The sequence below is a fragment of the Schistocerca cancellata genome, chromosome 2, assembly GCF_023864275.1.
Source record: "Schistocerca cancellata isolate TAMUIC-IGC-003103 chromosome 2, iqSchCanc2.1, whole genome shotgun sequence".
Classification (NCBI taxonomy): Eukaryota; Metazoa; Arthropoda; class Insecta; order Orthoptera; family Acrididae; genus Schistocerca; species Schistocerca cancellata.
This window is the reverse complement of record NC_064627.1, coordinates 8,944,013-8,960,827: the sequence shown is the minus strand read 5'-3', so window position 1 is coordinate 8,960,827 and position 16,815 is coordinate 8,944,013. Positions and strand designations below refer to the sequence as shown.

General features: G+C 40.4%; 1 protein-coding gene across 1 annotated transcript in view; it reads right to left on the bottom strand.

Annotated features, from left to right (window-relative positions):
- LOC126161297 (phospholipid-transporting ATPase ABCA3) overlaps window positions 1-16,815 on the bottom strand; it is a 787,342-nt gene that overhangs the window by 253,905 nt on the left and 516,622 nt on the right. Inside the window, exon 19 of the mRNA XM_049917041.1 lies at window positions 2,246-2,392. Within this exon, the coding sequence (XP_049772998.1) occupies window positions 2,246-2,392 (147 nt within the window). The remainder of the gene's footprint in view (window positions 1-2,245; window positions 2,393-16,815) is intronic.

Sequence of the window (16,815 nt, the reverse complement as noted above, 5' to 3'; positions counted from 1 at the left end):
GGATACCATACAACCTTGAATTCTTTATGCTACAGGTTTTCTGAAAACTCCTAGCATTATATGCTGTCTCTGGATGAATAAAGGTCATTCCATGGTTGCGTGTGTTAAGAGTTAACAAATACACTTACAAAAAGCATCATAGGTAGCACAACTAACCTGTTAAAATTTTTAATTTCTTATATTACAGTAGTTTGCATTTTAAGTAATTCAGGCAGGAAGTCTGAACCAGTTAAGTTAAATATGAATGACATATTAAAATTGAAATATTTGTTGCATGTCTGAAGAATGAGAACAATTTGTTTCCACATAAGTAGAGATTTTCTGCTCTGATGGTCCACCAATTTCAGTGAAACATTGTTTTATTGTAAATTAAATATTCACTTGTAAGACAACAGAATGGATTTTTTTCAAAATGTGTATGGCATTTAATTTTCATTTGAAAATTTGTGTATGGAATTGATGTGTGTGTGGCACACAGAGACATAATCCGTCAGTACAAAATGCAAGAAACGAAAGGAGTTTACCATTGAAATGAATTTAAAAGATGGTCATACAATTCAAAATATGCAATACAAAATAAGTTTTCAGAATCTCATACAAGGAGAGCTATTAATCCTTGTATCCTGTCTGGAAATACTAATGTTTCTTTTCCTATAATTTCCACCAAAAACTGCATACTGGCACAGTATCTAATGTTATGGAGCACAGAGGAAACAGGAAATACAAATGGTAGGCAAAGATCACATAGTCCAGTCGTGCGGTTCCAGACTGAAGCACCAAGAACTGCTCAGCCACACTGGCCGGCAGACATTTAGGAAGCAAACAAAGAAATAGCTGTTTAATTTACATGTTGAAACACTGAAATAGAAATGTTAATATAGTGTGGTAAAGTAGTATCCGACATACAACACAATTTTTGGCACAAAAGTGTTACGCTATTTTAAAAAAAAAAAAAAAAAAAAAAAAAAAAAGTTGATGTAGAAAAATGTAGAACGTGCATATAACCTTACTTTCAGAAGCTTTCAGATTGATAAATTAATTACTTTTGCCTCATCATAAATAACATCATGTTTTGTGATATGTGTGTTACAAAGGAACATTATGTTTTGTGAAGCAGTACAGTGGAAAAATGCACCTAGAATGAGATTTTCACTCTGCAGCGTGTGTGCGCTAATATGAAACGTCCTGGCAGATTAAAACTGTGTGCCGGACCGAAACTCGAACTCGGGACCTGTGCCTTCCAGGCAAGCGCTCTACCATCTGAGCTACCCAAGCACGACTAACGCCCCATCCTCACAGCTTTACTTCTGCCAGTACCTCGTCTCCTACCTTCCAAACTTTACAGAAGCTCTTCTGCAAACCTGCAGAACTAGCACTCCTGAAAGAAAGGATATTGCGGAGACATGGCTTAGCCATAGCCTGGGGGGATGTTTCCAGAATGAGAGGTCCCGAGTTTGAGTCTCGGTCTGGCACACAGTTTTATTCTGCCAGGAAGTTTCAAATGCACCTAATTTGCTTCAAAATTTCACTGAAAATTCTGTAGCATCTGAATAGTTAGTGTGGTGAATGGTAACCTACTGTTACAAAAGAGCAGGTGACTGGGGCAGTCAACCTACAAGCTATAATTTCCATTTTCCGAGCAGCTCTACAGTGACAAAATTGAAAAACCTAGGGAAATAAAATAATGAAGTATTTTTGAAATAAATTGTTTTATTGTGAGAAGGAATCGTTTCTGTACAAATGTTTTTGTTAAAAATGCTTTGAACAATGTTAATTTTTTGGTATAGAGGATCCTGCCACATGAAATGACACACACTACTGCTACTACCACCACTATTATCACTACTTCTGCTATAGAATACCAGGCCATTACTTACCTGGCAGGAAGCAAAACATCAGTATTACCAGCAGCCATATGACACTATTGTAACTGCTGGATCAATTAGTTAATTCCTTGGGGAGAAGAGAGGGAAGCGTGTGTTTTGGTGACCTGTCCTCCCTTTTTAATCTTCACAAACCTATTGACCAATCCAGCAAGAGCTTCCCTCTCTTCTTGAGGAGTGAATGACCTCTCCTTCTGTTTAACAAACTAAATTTCAAAAAGCTAGGATAGTGTCATGTACAGTAATGCTTGACTATAAGCAATGCTAATGTCTTGCTTATTGAAGACATGTATCATCTCATAATTTTATAGACATGTAAATTATGATTACTACAGTGACTATCCTAGTGGGATTCTACTTACAGCAAGTAAAATTGCATCAGCAATGTTGGCATTGTTAATGCCAAGATCAACAATCCACTCCATAGGCAGCAAACTCTTGTATGTCTCATACAGCCCAATACTTTCATTTGACTTTGTACCAGTTAGTATATAATTTTTATCATAACTCTGAAACAAAGTATTACCGAGAAACTTTAAGTTAAATGCTACAGCAAAAGGGACATAAATATAGTTTACAACACAGCACAAGAAAAAGCCAAATTTGCTTTAGAAAATTGGAGAACTATAAGGAAGAATCAGTTCTCTTCTATGTGTATGTTATTATTATTAGACTTATACTGTTTCTAGTACTACCATCACCACTATTAGTGCAGCAGGTGTACTACAACACAGTGAAATTACGCTGGCATGTACCTGACGTCTTTCAGTGTATGTTTGAACTTTGTTACCTTCATTGGTGTGGAAGAAGCAAAGCTGCTATATATATTTTGTTTCGACATACAAAGTGTTTAATATATCTTAAAATAAACCTTTATACTTAATCAAACAATTATTACATTCATTTCTGTTTGTACCAACCATGAACCATGGACCTCGCCATTGGTGGGGAGACTTGCATGCCTCAGTGACACAGATAGCCGCACTGTAGATGAAAACATAATGTTGGGGTATCCGTTGAGAGGTTAGCAATCATGGTTCCTAAGAGGGGCAGCAGCCTTTTCAGTAGTTCCAAGGGCAACAGTCTCGATGATTGACTGATCTGGCCTTGTTACATAAACCAAAATGGCCTTGCCATACTGGTATTGTGAACGGCTGAAGGTAAGGGGAAACTACAGCCATAATTTTTCCCGAGGGCATGCAGCTTTACTGTATGGTTAAATGGTGATGGCGTCCTCTTGAGTAAAATATTCCAGAGGTAAAATAGTCATTCATTCAGATCTCTGGCTGGGGACTACTCAGGAGGATGTCATTATCAGGAGAAACAAAACTTGCAGTCTACAGATCGGAGCATGGAACGTCAGGTCCCTCAATTGGGCACGTACGTTAGAAAATCTGAAAAGGGAAATGGGTGGAACAGGACTTCTGGTCAGTGGAATACAGGGTTATAAGTACGAAATCAAATAAGGGTAATGCAGAAGTAGGTTTATTAATGAATAATAAAATAGGAACATGGGAAAGCTACAATGAACAGCATAGTGAACGCATTATTGTAGCCAAGATAGACACAAAGCCCACACCCATGACAGTAGTAGAAGTTTATAGGCCAACTAGCTCCATAGATGAGGAGGAGATTGAGGAAATGTATGATGAGATAAAAGAAATAATTCAGATAGTTAAGGGAAACGAAAATTTAATAGTCACGGGTGACTGGAATTCGACAATAGGAAAAGTAGTAGGTGAATATGGTCAGGGGGAGCGGAATGAAAGAGGAAGCCATCTTGTAGAATTTTGCAGAGACCATAATTTAATCATAGCCAATACTTGGTTTAACAATCATGAAAGAAGGTTGTATACATGGATGAAACCTGGAGACAACAGAAGCTTCCATATTTATTATACAATGGTAAGCAGATGTGGTCTCTGACCACAATTTATTGGTTATGAACTGCGGATTAAAACTAATGAAACTTTAAAAAGGCAGGAATTTAAGGAGATGGACCTGGATAAACTGAAAGGACTAGAGGTTGCAGAGAGTTTCAGAGGGAGCAGTAGTGAATGATTGACGAGAACAGGGGAAAGGAATACAGTAGAAGAAGAATTGGTAGCTCTGGAAGATGAAATAGTGATGACAGCAGAGCCTGAAGTAAGTAAAAAGATTAGGGCTAGTCGAAATCTTTGGGTAACACAAGATATACTGAATTTAATCGATGAAAAGAGAAGATACGAAAAATGAAGCAGGTGAAAGGGAATCAAACATCTAAAAAATGAGATCAACAGGAAGTGCAAAATGGCTAAGCAAGAATGGCTAGAGGACAAATGTAAGGATGTAGAAGCATATATCACCAGGGGAAAGACAGATACTGCCAAAAGGAAAGTCAGAGAAACCTTTGGAGAAAAGAGAACCACCTGTATGAATATCAAGAGATCAGATCAAAAACCAGTGCAAGCAAAGAAGAGAAAGCAGAAAGGTGGAAGGAGTATATAGAGGGTCAATACAAGGGAGATGTACTTGAGGGCAGTAATATGGAAATGGAAGAGGACATAGATGAAGATGAGAAGGGAGATGTGATACTGCTTGAAGAAATTGACAAAGCACTGAAAGACTTAAGTCAAAACAAGGATCTGGGGGTAGACAACATACCATTTAAGCTAATGATAGCCTTGGGAGAGCCAGCCATAACCAGATGTATGAGACAGGAGAAATACCTCAGACTTCAAGAGGAATATAATAATTCAAATTCCAAAGAAAACAAGTGCTGAGAGGTGTGAAAAATACCAAACTATCAGTTTAGTTAGTCACGGCTGCAAAATACTAACATGGATCCTTTACAGAAGAATGGAAAAACTTGCAGAGGCCAACCTCGCGGAATATCAGTTCGGATTCCGTAGAAATGTAGGAACATGCAAGGCTATACTGACCCTACTACTTATCTTAGATGAGAGATTAAAGAAAGATAAAACTTCGTTTATAGGATTTGTAGACTTAGAGACAGCTTTTGACAATGTTGGCTGGGATACTCTCTTTCAAATTCTAAAGGTGGCAGGGGTAAAAGTGAAAGGCTATTTACAATTTGTTCAGAAACCAGATGGCAGTTATACGAGTCGAGTGGCACAAAAGGGAAGCAGTGATTGAGAAGGGAGTGAGACAGGGTTGTAGCCTATCCCTGATATTATTCAATCTGCATATTGACCAAGCAGTAAAGGAAACAAAAGAAAAATTTGGAGTAGGTATTAAAGTCGAGGAAGAAGAAATAAAAACTTTGATGTTTGCTGATGACATTGTAATTCTGTCAGACACACCAAAGGACTTGGAAGTGCAGTTGAATGGAATGGACTGTCTATTGAAAGGAGGATATAAGATGAACATCAACAAAAGCAAAACAAAGATAATGGAATGTAGTCGAATCAAATCAGATGATGTGGAGGGAATTAGATTAGGAAATGAGACACTTAAGTAGTAAATGAGTTTTGCTATTTGGGAAGCAAAATAACTGATGATGGTCGAAGTACGGAGATATAAAATGTAGACTGACAATGGCGAAAAAAGAATTTCTGAAGAAGAGAAATTTGTTAACATCGAGTATAGATTTAAGTGTCAGGAAGTCATTTCTGAAGTATTTTTATGGAGTGTAGCCATGTAAGGAAGTGAAACATGGACGATAAATATTTTGGGCAAGAAGAGAATAGAATCTTTCGAAATGTGGTGCTACAGAAGAATGCTGAAGATTAGATGGGTAGATCACATAACTAATGAGGAGGTACTGAATAGAACTGGGGGAAGAGAAATTTGTGGTACAACCTGACTAGAAGACGGGGTCAGTTGGTAGGACATATTATGGAGAACCAGTGGATCACCAATATAGTACTGGAGGGAAGCGTGGATAGTAAAAATCAAAGAGGGAGACCGAGAGGTGAATATAGTAAGCAGGTTAAGAAGGATGTAGGTTGCAGTATTTATTTGTAAATGAAGAGGCTTGCACAGGATATAGTGGTATGGAGTCTTTGGACTGAAGACCACAACAACAACAAAGATAACTAACACATTTAGGTGAAGCATGTTTGCTTAAAAACAATAATACAAATTCAGTTGCAAAAGATGAGTAATGGTTATTCTTATCTACAAAATAGATTCCTTTTTAAATTAACACACTGCCAGTTGACTGTATTGTTGTTTATTTAATTACGACCCAGGTTTTGCCGTTTTATATTGCTTTCAAGTGATTGAGTTTATGTCATTAACATTATTGCATAACTAAAGTAATCCTGTTTTTATTCAATATGATGTACTCCCACTATTATTTACTGATTCATTTTTTAAATAAATGATGATTTTACATCTGGAATTTCATGGAGAGTGAATATTTTTCTTAATTTATAGCTAATTTTGAGGTTGATGTGCTGCAATATATATTAATAACATAAATTCAATCACTTGAAAATTGCATAAAAGGCCAAAACCAGGGTCATAATTAAATAAACAACAATACAGTTGAGCCGTACGAAGATCGTCTTCATGCTGTTTATTGCTTGTCACATTGTCTTTACGGTACTGTCGCCTCCCTCTTATTCGAAGTACTGGCGTCACTAAGTTGCTGGTTTTCTTGCCCGTGACTGGCAGCTGCAGTGCTTATCATGTCGTACTATCTCTGGAGCGATCGCTAGTGTTTCCGAGTCACCGTCTGTCAGGAGTTCAGTCGGGGATGGAGCACCAGTGAGGCACGGACAGCTGACTGCTGGCCACACACGTGAACTGTCCGACAGAAGTAGATTGGAGCAGCAATAACTGTCGGTTGGCCGTCTCATTGGGCAACTTGTATTTGGTCTTTAGACCATTTCTGGGCCTCATCAGTTGGCCATCTTGCCGGACGTGGGTCGGTTCCTTCCTCGTGCAGAGATGTCATCGCCGACGGGCAAGAGTTACCTCTGCGTGGGTGGGTCCGAGCCAGTGTGCCCGGTCGGCCACGCCTCCGAGGTTCCGAACGGACACCGAGTCGAGTCGGGCTGGAGCTGCAGTGAGCTCCGGACAGCCGAGACTCGCCCGACTGTTGCCGACACTCGTAACTCGAGTGGGGACGACGTCGGTCGGTTGTTCGGTCTGTCGTCTCATTGGACAGTGTGTATTTGGTCGCCAACTGCTTATGGAAACTCTGCGTGTGTGTGACTTGTCACTTCTCCTTGTTGTTCCACCGTGATTGGTTTTCAGAATTGTTGGTGTCGGTGCAAGTGTTTATGTGGAACTGTGTGTAGCTTCTGTGATTTTCATTTAGCAGATGAATACTGTCTGCGTACTGGTGTAGGGAGTCGGTCAGTTGCAACAGAGCAGCGAGGAAGTCATTTTCGGTTGTTGTGCTATTGGTTGGGTGGAAGGGAATTGATTACGTTGTTGGTTGGTTCTTCAGCTGTCCCTAGGTCATGCTGCCACCTGATCATTTAGTGTTACCATTGGCTTCCTGTCTCACCTAACCTGTTGTTAGAGTTTCCTCCCCAGTTTGACCCTGGGAACACTTCTGAGCACCACTGCTCTGCTGCTTGTGATTGTGATTTTCTTTTGTCACAAGTACTGTGACAGCCCTTCAGCCATGTATTAATTTTGTCTGTTCTATGTTCAGTATATGGCCTTCAGCCAAATCTTTTGTGAAGTGTTTTAAGGTTAGGCCTTCAGCCACGTTTTATTTAAAATTCTTGTTTGCTCTGTATTTAGACCTTCAGCTGCATTTGTTTTAAAATCTGTGGGTTGCGGCCCGTAATGTGTAAATTCCTGTCTGTAAGGTTTCTCTTTAATTATCCTGAAATCTTAAAATGGACTTCAGGTGTACTGTGTAAATGCTTATCTTAAGGTTTGTCTTTAATTATTTTGAATAATTGTTTGGGGCTTCAGCTGCCACGATATTTCAGGTTTTCTTAAGATGGTTTTCTGTTATACTGTGTAAATGCTTGTCTTTAAGTGTTCTCTTTTATTATGTTGAAATATTATTGGGCTTTCAGCCGAGGAGTTAATTTAAATTTTTCTTAATATGGCTTTTAGCCAAAATTTGTAAATGCTTGCTTTTTAAGAATTTCCTTTGCTGATCTGAAATATTATTTGGGCCTTTAGCTGAGAAGATATTTTAATTTCACTTAAGTAAGACCTCCAGCCATTTCTCTAAGTCCTTGTGTATTAAAAGGAATTATTTAAACTATATTATTGAGAAGTTACTTGGGCACTCAGCCATGAATTGATCCTTGTTGTTTTAAAGACAAAACTGTGCATTGGTTTCCGAGGAATAAAGTTGTGTGTTCTTGTGTAACTAACAGTAACTGATCTTGGCCCCTTTCCACAAACTGATCCACTCTGAAATCTGTGAAACCAGATTTCAACAGTCAAATGTGTGGGGTCATTGGGTCCCCCATTGGGTACCTTCCCAGGTGGCGGATAGAGGAAAGCCTCCCATATATCGGTGGTACTGAGGAAATGAAATACTCAGGCGTACCAAATACTAAAACAGACCTAAACCCAGTGTCTGTTCTGGCATCCAGTGGCTATTGGTCGTCTGTTCACCTTGTTGATGTGGATGCTACAAATACGTCTTGATCTCAACAATCAAGTCTTTAACAACTGTGACCTCCAACAGAGGTCACCACAAACGCCTTCAACTTGAAAAAAATCATGATGGAACAACGGAAATGATACCCAATACCTCAGGTCCCAGTGAATTTATTGGTTTTTCCTGGTCATCGCTTTCTGGGAACCAGGAACATCATGAAATAGAGAAGAGTCGGAGCTTCTCGAAACTTGTTCGCAAACATTTTATTGGCACACTCAAAACCAATACACTGGTTAAAATAGACAAGCTTAAACATATTACTGATGTATTAGAAAAATTTCACATCAAAATCTTCACAATACAAGAGACCTGTTTTACTGAAGAGAACCATTTGAATACAGAAAACTACATGAAATACATAGGAAAACTTGCCGTCAGGTGGGAAACACCAACAATGTTTGGCACAGAATTTACAGTACACAAATCTGTTATAGACAACATCACAGTTTTGCATCAGAAAGAGTCTCCACAATAACCTTCAAGTCAGGAAACAAAAGACACACAATTATCAATGCACGTGCAACTAAAAATGACAACAACGGGAACATACCACAAGAAGTCGAAGACTTTTGAGAAGACATCAAATTTCTTCCATGACAAACAAATACCAAAAAGCTATGTCAAAATTGTACTAGGAGATTTCAATGCACAACTAGGCAAAGAGAAGAAGTACAAGCATCTCACAGGCCCACATAAAGCACACAAATGCACGAACAAGAATGGGGAGCATTTGATAAAGTACTGTCAAAATTTTAACTTAAAAGTTATGTCGACACAATTTCAGAAACCAAGATGAAAACTCACAACATGGAAAATGCCGAAAAACGTATGGGGAGAATTCCAAATAGACCACATAGTCATAACAAGTAAAAATAAAAGTGAAATTCTAAATGGGAGAACTCACAAAGGATTCTTCAAGTCTGACCATCACTTTCTACAAGTAAAGATTAAGCCAATTCCAAGAAATAGAAAGACAACACAGAATAAAATTATAAGACCAGATCCAGAATATTTACAGATAAACAAAGACAAAATCATTGACGAAATTAATCAGAATGCAACAGAGAATTGAACAGACCTGGCAAAGACAATTCTGAAGGCAATGCGTTGGGGTGAGCCTCCCAGGAAACTCAAACCAAGATGGTGGAATGCAATCTGTAATCAGGCCGTTGAAGGAAGAGTTAAGGCATGGAAGAAGTTTAGCAGTAACAGAACAACAGAAACATGGCAGGATTACCACAAAGTCCAAAAACAATCCTCGAAAGATATCAGAGCAGTGGAAAGGGCATACGACAAAAATAGACTAAATGAAATTGAGGAAGACTTCAATAAAAATAATACGAGAAATTTCTACAGAACGTTTGGATAAAATATAATGGGTTATCAGCCTCCAAATATCTGCTTCAGAAGAACAAATGGACCTCTAGAAACAAACAAAAAAGAGACTTGCAATATTCTTAAAGGATACTTTGATAAACTCCTCAACTGTGAAAAGCCCAAAGAAAAATTATACTTCACGAAAACACTACCAAACCCCAACTCAAAGCCGCCTACAGTTACAGAGGTAGAGGATGTTATAAAACAACTAAAGAACAACAGAGGTCCAGGGGAAGATGGCATTATCACCACGATCTGGAAACTCACAGGCCAAAATATTACAAAGAAAATTCATGCAATTCTCTTGGAAATATAGAATACAAAGAAAATTCCACACAAATGGAAATGCGCACTGATTCACCCCCTCCACAAAAAGGGAGACAGGACAGATCATAATAATTATAGAAGGATCTCATTATTACCAGTCACTTACAAAATTATGTCCAAGGTTCCAAGGTGTTACTGAACAGACTGGAACCACAAGTGGATACAAAGATTGATTAATAGCAGGCAAGGCTCAGAAAGGGAAGGTCACGTATTGAACAAATTTGGAACCTGTGAACACTCTTGAAGGTCAGAAAGGTGAACAACACTGTAGTTACATCTGCGGATTTTAAGAAGGCCTACGACTGCACTGGCAGGCAGACTCTCTTTGACACACTAGAAGAATATGGAATAGACAGAAAAACTAGGGTACTGATAGAACAGATGCTTACAGACATCACATCCAAAATAAAATTTATGGGAGAAATCTTAGAGCCATACATACAGGGGTCAGACAAGGAGATGGTCTCTCACAGCTTCTATTGAACATCGTCCTGGAAAAACTTATCAAGCAGTGGGAAGAAAAAGCAAAAGGAATTCAGTTAAACACATCCAAATGAAACAATCAAAAAATGCCTAACATTTCCAGATGACTTAGCAATACTCAGCAACAACAGAGAACAAGTGCAAGTAGCCCTGGGATATTTACATGAAGTCTCTGCTAAAATGGGGTTCCAGATATCATACGAGAAAACACTATATAGAAAGAGAGAACAACAATACACAAGTCATGCACACAAAATATGGATTAGTTAATTGAGTGGAAAAATTCAAGTATCTTGGAGAACATGTACAAATAGGACGATCCATCCAATACAGAACAAATAGAAAAACTTCAGAAATCATACAAACTTACATGGATGCACTACAATAAAAGAACCATTTAAAGACAGGCTAAATTCAGGCACTACAATAGAGTTGTACTAACAGAAGCCCTCTATGCATCAGAAAGACCACAATAGGGGCGTCAGGCATAACATAGACAGAAAAGATAGAACATAAAATCCTTCAAAAAATTTTTGGAGCAGTACATAGAGATGGTATATGAATGAAGAGACCAACCAAAGAACTATATGAACGTACAGACAGACTCACAGATATAATCAGAAAACATCGATTAACATACTTTGGGCACATACACAGAATGAACAACACCAGACTCACAAAGAGGATTTTTGATGTAGCCAACAACTCAATAAAAAAAATCCAACTGGTTTCATGCAATAAAAGAAGACCTAAAACAAGCAGGAATCAATAAAGAAACGGTAGATGAAAGAGACCAATTCAGAAACAAAATTATGAACACAAAATTTGAAGTAAAAGAATGGAAGAGACCAGGGAAAATATGAACAGAGCAATGGAAATACGAACACAGTCAAAGAATGAAAAGGTTTTGGGAAGAGCAAAAGAAGAAGAAAACATAAAAAAGGGGGACAATTGAATAATCGTGTAATATTCAAGTTCAATCACTGTCTTAAGGGCAAAAATTTATAATAACGATAATACGATAAAATGGCAGTGTGTTCATTTAAAAATTTTTGTATGACTGTTGCCCAGCAACATGAAAAATACCTTCAAATATAAATACCATTGAAATAGCAACAGAAGAAGGATGACTGTAAATTTTATTGTTGAAATTATTGTGTACAGCTGATAAATGAAATTCTTGCACAAGCCACTATGGAATTCTTTCTGATGGCATATATGGCTGATATCATGAGTGCATTTGGGATGAACCATGGAATCACAACTAAAATTCAAGTAGTAAAAGTAATTTCTGTATAGTATATACTTTTCTGTCTTTAATGCACAATAGAGCTTTATAATTTGGTTCCAAGTGGATAAAGAGTTGTCAGTCGACATTGGGTAAGATATTGGAAATTGACAGACATTCAAAAACACAGTGAAAGAGTGCCTAATTAGTCACTACTTCTCTAATTCATCATAATATTTCGGTTGGAGATGTAAATTCCAATTACACTTATGTTAATATTGCACTTGGTTAAATTTTCCAATATATTGACAGCTGACAGTGCTCTCTGAAATTAGTAAAGTTGAAATGCTGTGTAATGCTGTGTGCGAGTGATTGCCATTTGTAATTATTATCTCTGGCACAATCTCTGACTTGTGTTATCTCATTTGTCTTTATGCTGTTCTGTTATTTAATTTTCTAGTAAAGGAGTCGTATGAGTTATGGTGTGTTTTTATGTTGCAATTAAGTTGGTTGGTTTGGGGAAGGAGACCAGACAGCGAGGTCATCGGTATCATCGGATTAGGGAAGGACGGGGAAGGAAGTCGGCCGTGCCCTTTTAAGGGAACCATCCCGGCATTTGCCTGGAGCGATTTAGGGAAATCACGGAAAACCTAAATCAGGATGGCCGGACGCGGGATTGAACCGTCGTCCTCCCGAATGCGAGTCCAGTGTCCAACCACTGCGCCACCTTGCAATTAAGTAAATACAACTAGTCCCGCAACATTGGTGACCCCGATGTGATGTCCAATGGCCACTAATGTGAAATTTGACGATCACTAACACACTGTATTGTGCCGCGTCGCATAAAATATGAACATCCGCATCAGCTGCGTTGCGCATCTTCTGTGGTTCATTTTGCTGTAGCTCATGATGGAAGACCTACCACCAACTGCAGAAGTGTCTGCTGGCAAAATATAATTGTGTGACAGTAAAACTGCCACAATTTTGGCAACAAAATCCCATGCCGTGGTTTGCTCAAGTAGAAAGTCAATTTGTGCTAGCACACACAGCCGCAGATGAAACGAAGTACAGTTATGTAGTTACAGCACTCAATGAAGATATGGCCGCAGAAGTACAAGATATTCTGGCGTCACCACTGAGTACTGATTGTTACACAACTGTCAAGAACGCTCTGATTACCCGGCTCTCGCAGTCCAAGGCGAAGAGATTGTAGAAGCTACTCCACACAGAGGAGCTAGGCAATTGCATGCCATCGCAGCTACTACACCATCTGCATACATTAGCGAGCAGCATGGTCAATGATGACATTTTGCAAAATATTTGGCTATCGCACCTGCTACCCGACTCGCAGAAAACATCGACAGTGTGCGCCGGTGATCTGGATGCACTCGTGCAAACCGCGGATTATAGAGGAAATGTATCCATTCGCAAGCATCGCAACGGTTTGCTCACAACCTCGGGCAGATCTCACCGCGCTACAAGCACAGGTTGCCGAGCTCACCACACAAGTAGCTGCATTATGGACCCAGACTACCAGCCGCTGATCTCGTCACCACCACTCACCAGGTAAGATCAGCCACTCACCTTCATCAACAAGAATCTGTTGGCATTACTGACGAGGCACGCAAGTGTAAACTGTCATGTGAACAGGGAAACTCAGCAGGAAGTCATTGATGATAGATATTGGCTCTCCAGATGGCAGCCGTTGGCTGTAATGGAACATCGCACATAGTTACAGTATTTGTTAGACACGGGTGCTGACGTGTCAGTCTATCCATCTGCCTGTCTGCCATGTCACAAATGGGATGACTGCCACCTTTTTATGGCCGGTGGTTCCACAATAACAATGTATGGTCATGTCACATTAGTTATGAACTTGTGCCTGCAGTGCAAATTTGAATGGCATTTGTCGTAGCAGATGTGCTGCAGCGGAACGGATTTTTTTATCATTGTAGTGCATTTCTGGAGCAGCTGAAGTACAGTTCCTAGGTTACACTATCAATGCTGAAGGTATACGGCTACCACATGAAGCTATACTGAATTTTCCCCAGGCTACGATAGTTAAAGAATTACGTAGATTTCTTGGCACAACCAATTTTTATTGTCAATTCATTCACAATTGTGCCTTCCTAGCTGCACCACTGATTAATTCTTGCAAGGTTCACTGAAGCCGAAAGACAAACTCCAGTGGGACAGTGAAGCTGAGTTGGTATTTAACAAGCTGAAGACTGCCATCACAGAAGATACCTTGTTAGTGCACCCAGTTCCACATGTGTCTCTCACCTTGATGGTCGATGCATCTGCAGCTGGAATTGGTGCAGCACTCTGACAGCAAATAGACTGGCACTGTCAGTCTTTAGACTTCTTCAGTAAAAAGCTATTGCCATCTCAACAAAATTGGTCCACATATGATCGCGAACTGTATGCTGCATATGCTGCTATTAAGAAATTTCGTCACATGTTGAAAGGACAGCAGTTCACTCTCATCACAGATCGTCACTTTCCGCCAGTGTCTCGAGAAGGCATCAACACGTCAGCTGCGACACCTCGACTATATCGGACAGTTCACAACCACTATTGTCCGTGTTGAAGGAGAACTAAATGTGCCAGCTGATGCTCTCTCCAGGATTACAGCAATCACTGAAGCAGTCGATTTTGAAGCTCTCGCCATAGCGCAGCAATCCGATAGTGAGCTCTGAGATTTGTTGGCACAACCATCGGGCCTACAACTTTGCTGTATTACACTGCCTCTGTCAACTGTGCTGCTGTATTGTGATGTCACCACCAACAAACCGAGATCTTTTGTGACTGCTGACTTTCACCAACAGGCAATCCCTTCTTTACATAACTTGCTGCACCCTGGAATACGAGCCACTACCAACACGGTGAAGCGATTGCGAAGATTGCAAGTTATATGTGCAACAGTGGGTGGCCTATCAATGGGATAAAGTTAGCTGGCATGTTAGGTCACCTCTTGGCACATTCCTTCCTCCAAATCAGAGATTTTATCATGTCCACCTAGACCTAGTAGGACCTCTTCCACCTTCTGCCTTACAGCCGTCGATCGTTTTACTCGCTGGCCCGAAGTGTTCCCGATTGCTGACATCACTGCCAAAACTGTCACGACTGCATTCTTCAGGGGATGAATCACCTATTTCGGAGTGCTGTTACAAATCACAACAGACCGAGGAAGACAGTTTGAGTCGTATTTATTCAAAGCACTCTCTGTCCTACTGGGAACTACAGCTTAACACCCATCAGCAAATGGTCAAATTGAATGCATGCACTGCCAACTGAAAGTGTCGCTTTGTTGTCACGATTTACAGCGGTGGACAGAGACGTTACCCACTGTCCTCCTGGGTCTCCGTGCGCTGCTGAAAGAAGACCTGAACGCCACGACTGCACAACTCATTTATAGCCAGCTGATATGACTTTCCGGCGAGTTCCTTGTTAATATGCCAGACAGTGGCATTGACACTTCAGATTTTGTACAAAAGGTGCGTACAAAAATCCGGCAACTGTGCCCCATTGCTCCAAGGTTTCAGCAGACCTGCCGCCCATTTGTGTTTGATGAGCTACGGGAATGCCAATATGTCTTCTTACGGCATGACGCAGTATGCAAGCCACTGCAGCCACCCTACAATGGACCCTATCGTGTCGTCAGTAGGGAGGACAAGACAGTCAATGTCGATGTGATGGGTACAATGACCACTGTCTCCGTCGACAGGCTCACACCAGCTTTCCGCGCTTCCTACTCTGGTACGAACGCATCTACACACACTACGGACATGACCGAAACTTCGGCCACTGCACTGCACATCACAGGTCAGCCTCAACGGACATCTGAGGCTACCACTAATGCACCATCAGCAGCCTGTGCGTGACCCGTTGTAACCCGGTCCGGATGACACGTCCGTTTCGACAGAAAGTACCATTCACACTAAAGGGGGAGTGGTGCAGTGGAGTGTTACGTGCAGTGTAATGCTGTGTACAAGTAATTGCCATTTGTAATTATTATCTGTGGCGCAGTCTCTGACTTACGTTTCCTCATTTGTCTTTATGCAGTTCTGTTGTTTAATTTTCCAGTAAAGGAGTCATATGAGTTATGGTGTGTTTTTATGTTGCAATTAAGTAAATAGAACTAGTCCTGCAACACTGGAGACCCCGACGTGATGTCCAACGGTCACTAATGTGAAATTGAATGATCACTAACGCTACGTATCGTGCCACGTTGTGTTAAATATGAACATCCACGTCTGCTCCGGCACGCATCATCCGTGTTCCATTTCTCCGTAACTCACGACTCATGATAGCAGACCCACCGCCAACTGCTGAAGTGTCTACTGGAGCAGTATAATTGTGTGACAGTAAAACTGCCACAGTTTTGGCAACAAAATCCTGTGCTGTGGTTTGCTCAAGTAGAAAGTCAATTCGTGCTAGCACACACAACCGCAGATGAAACGAAGTACAGACATGTAGTTAATGCACTCAATGACGATATGGCCATAGAAGTACAAGATATTCTGGCGTCACCACTGAGTACTGATCGTTACACAACCATCAAGAACACTCTGATTACCCGGCTCTCGCAGTCCGAGGTGAAGAGATTGTAGAAGCTACTCCACACAGAGGAGCTAGGCAATCACACACCTTTGCAGCTACTACGCAGACTGCGTACATTAGCGAGCAATGTGGTCAGTGATGACATTTTGCAAAATATTTGGCTATCGCGCCTGCCACCCGACTCGCAGAAAACATCGACAGTGTGTGCCGGTGATCTGGATGCACTCATGCAAACAGCGGATTGCATAGCGAAAATATATCCATCCTGTTGCGTCACAACAGTTTCCTCACATGCTCAGGCAGATAACACTCTCACCGCACTACAAGCACAGGTTGCCGAGCTCACCGCACAAGTAGCTGCATTATGG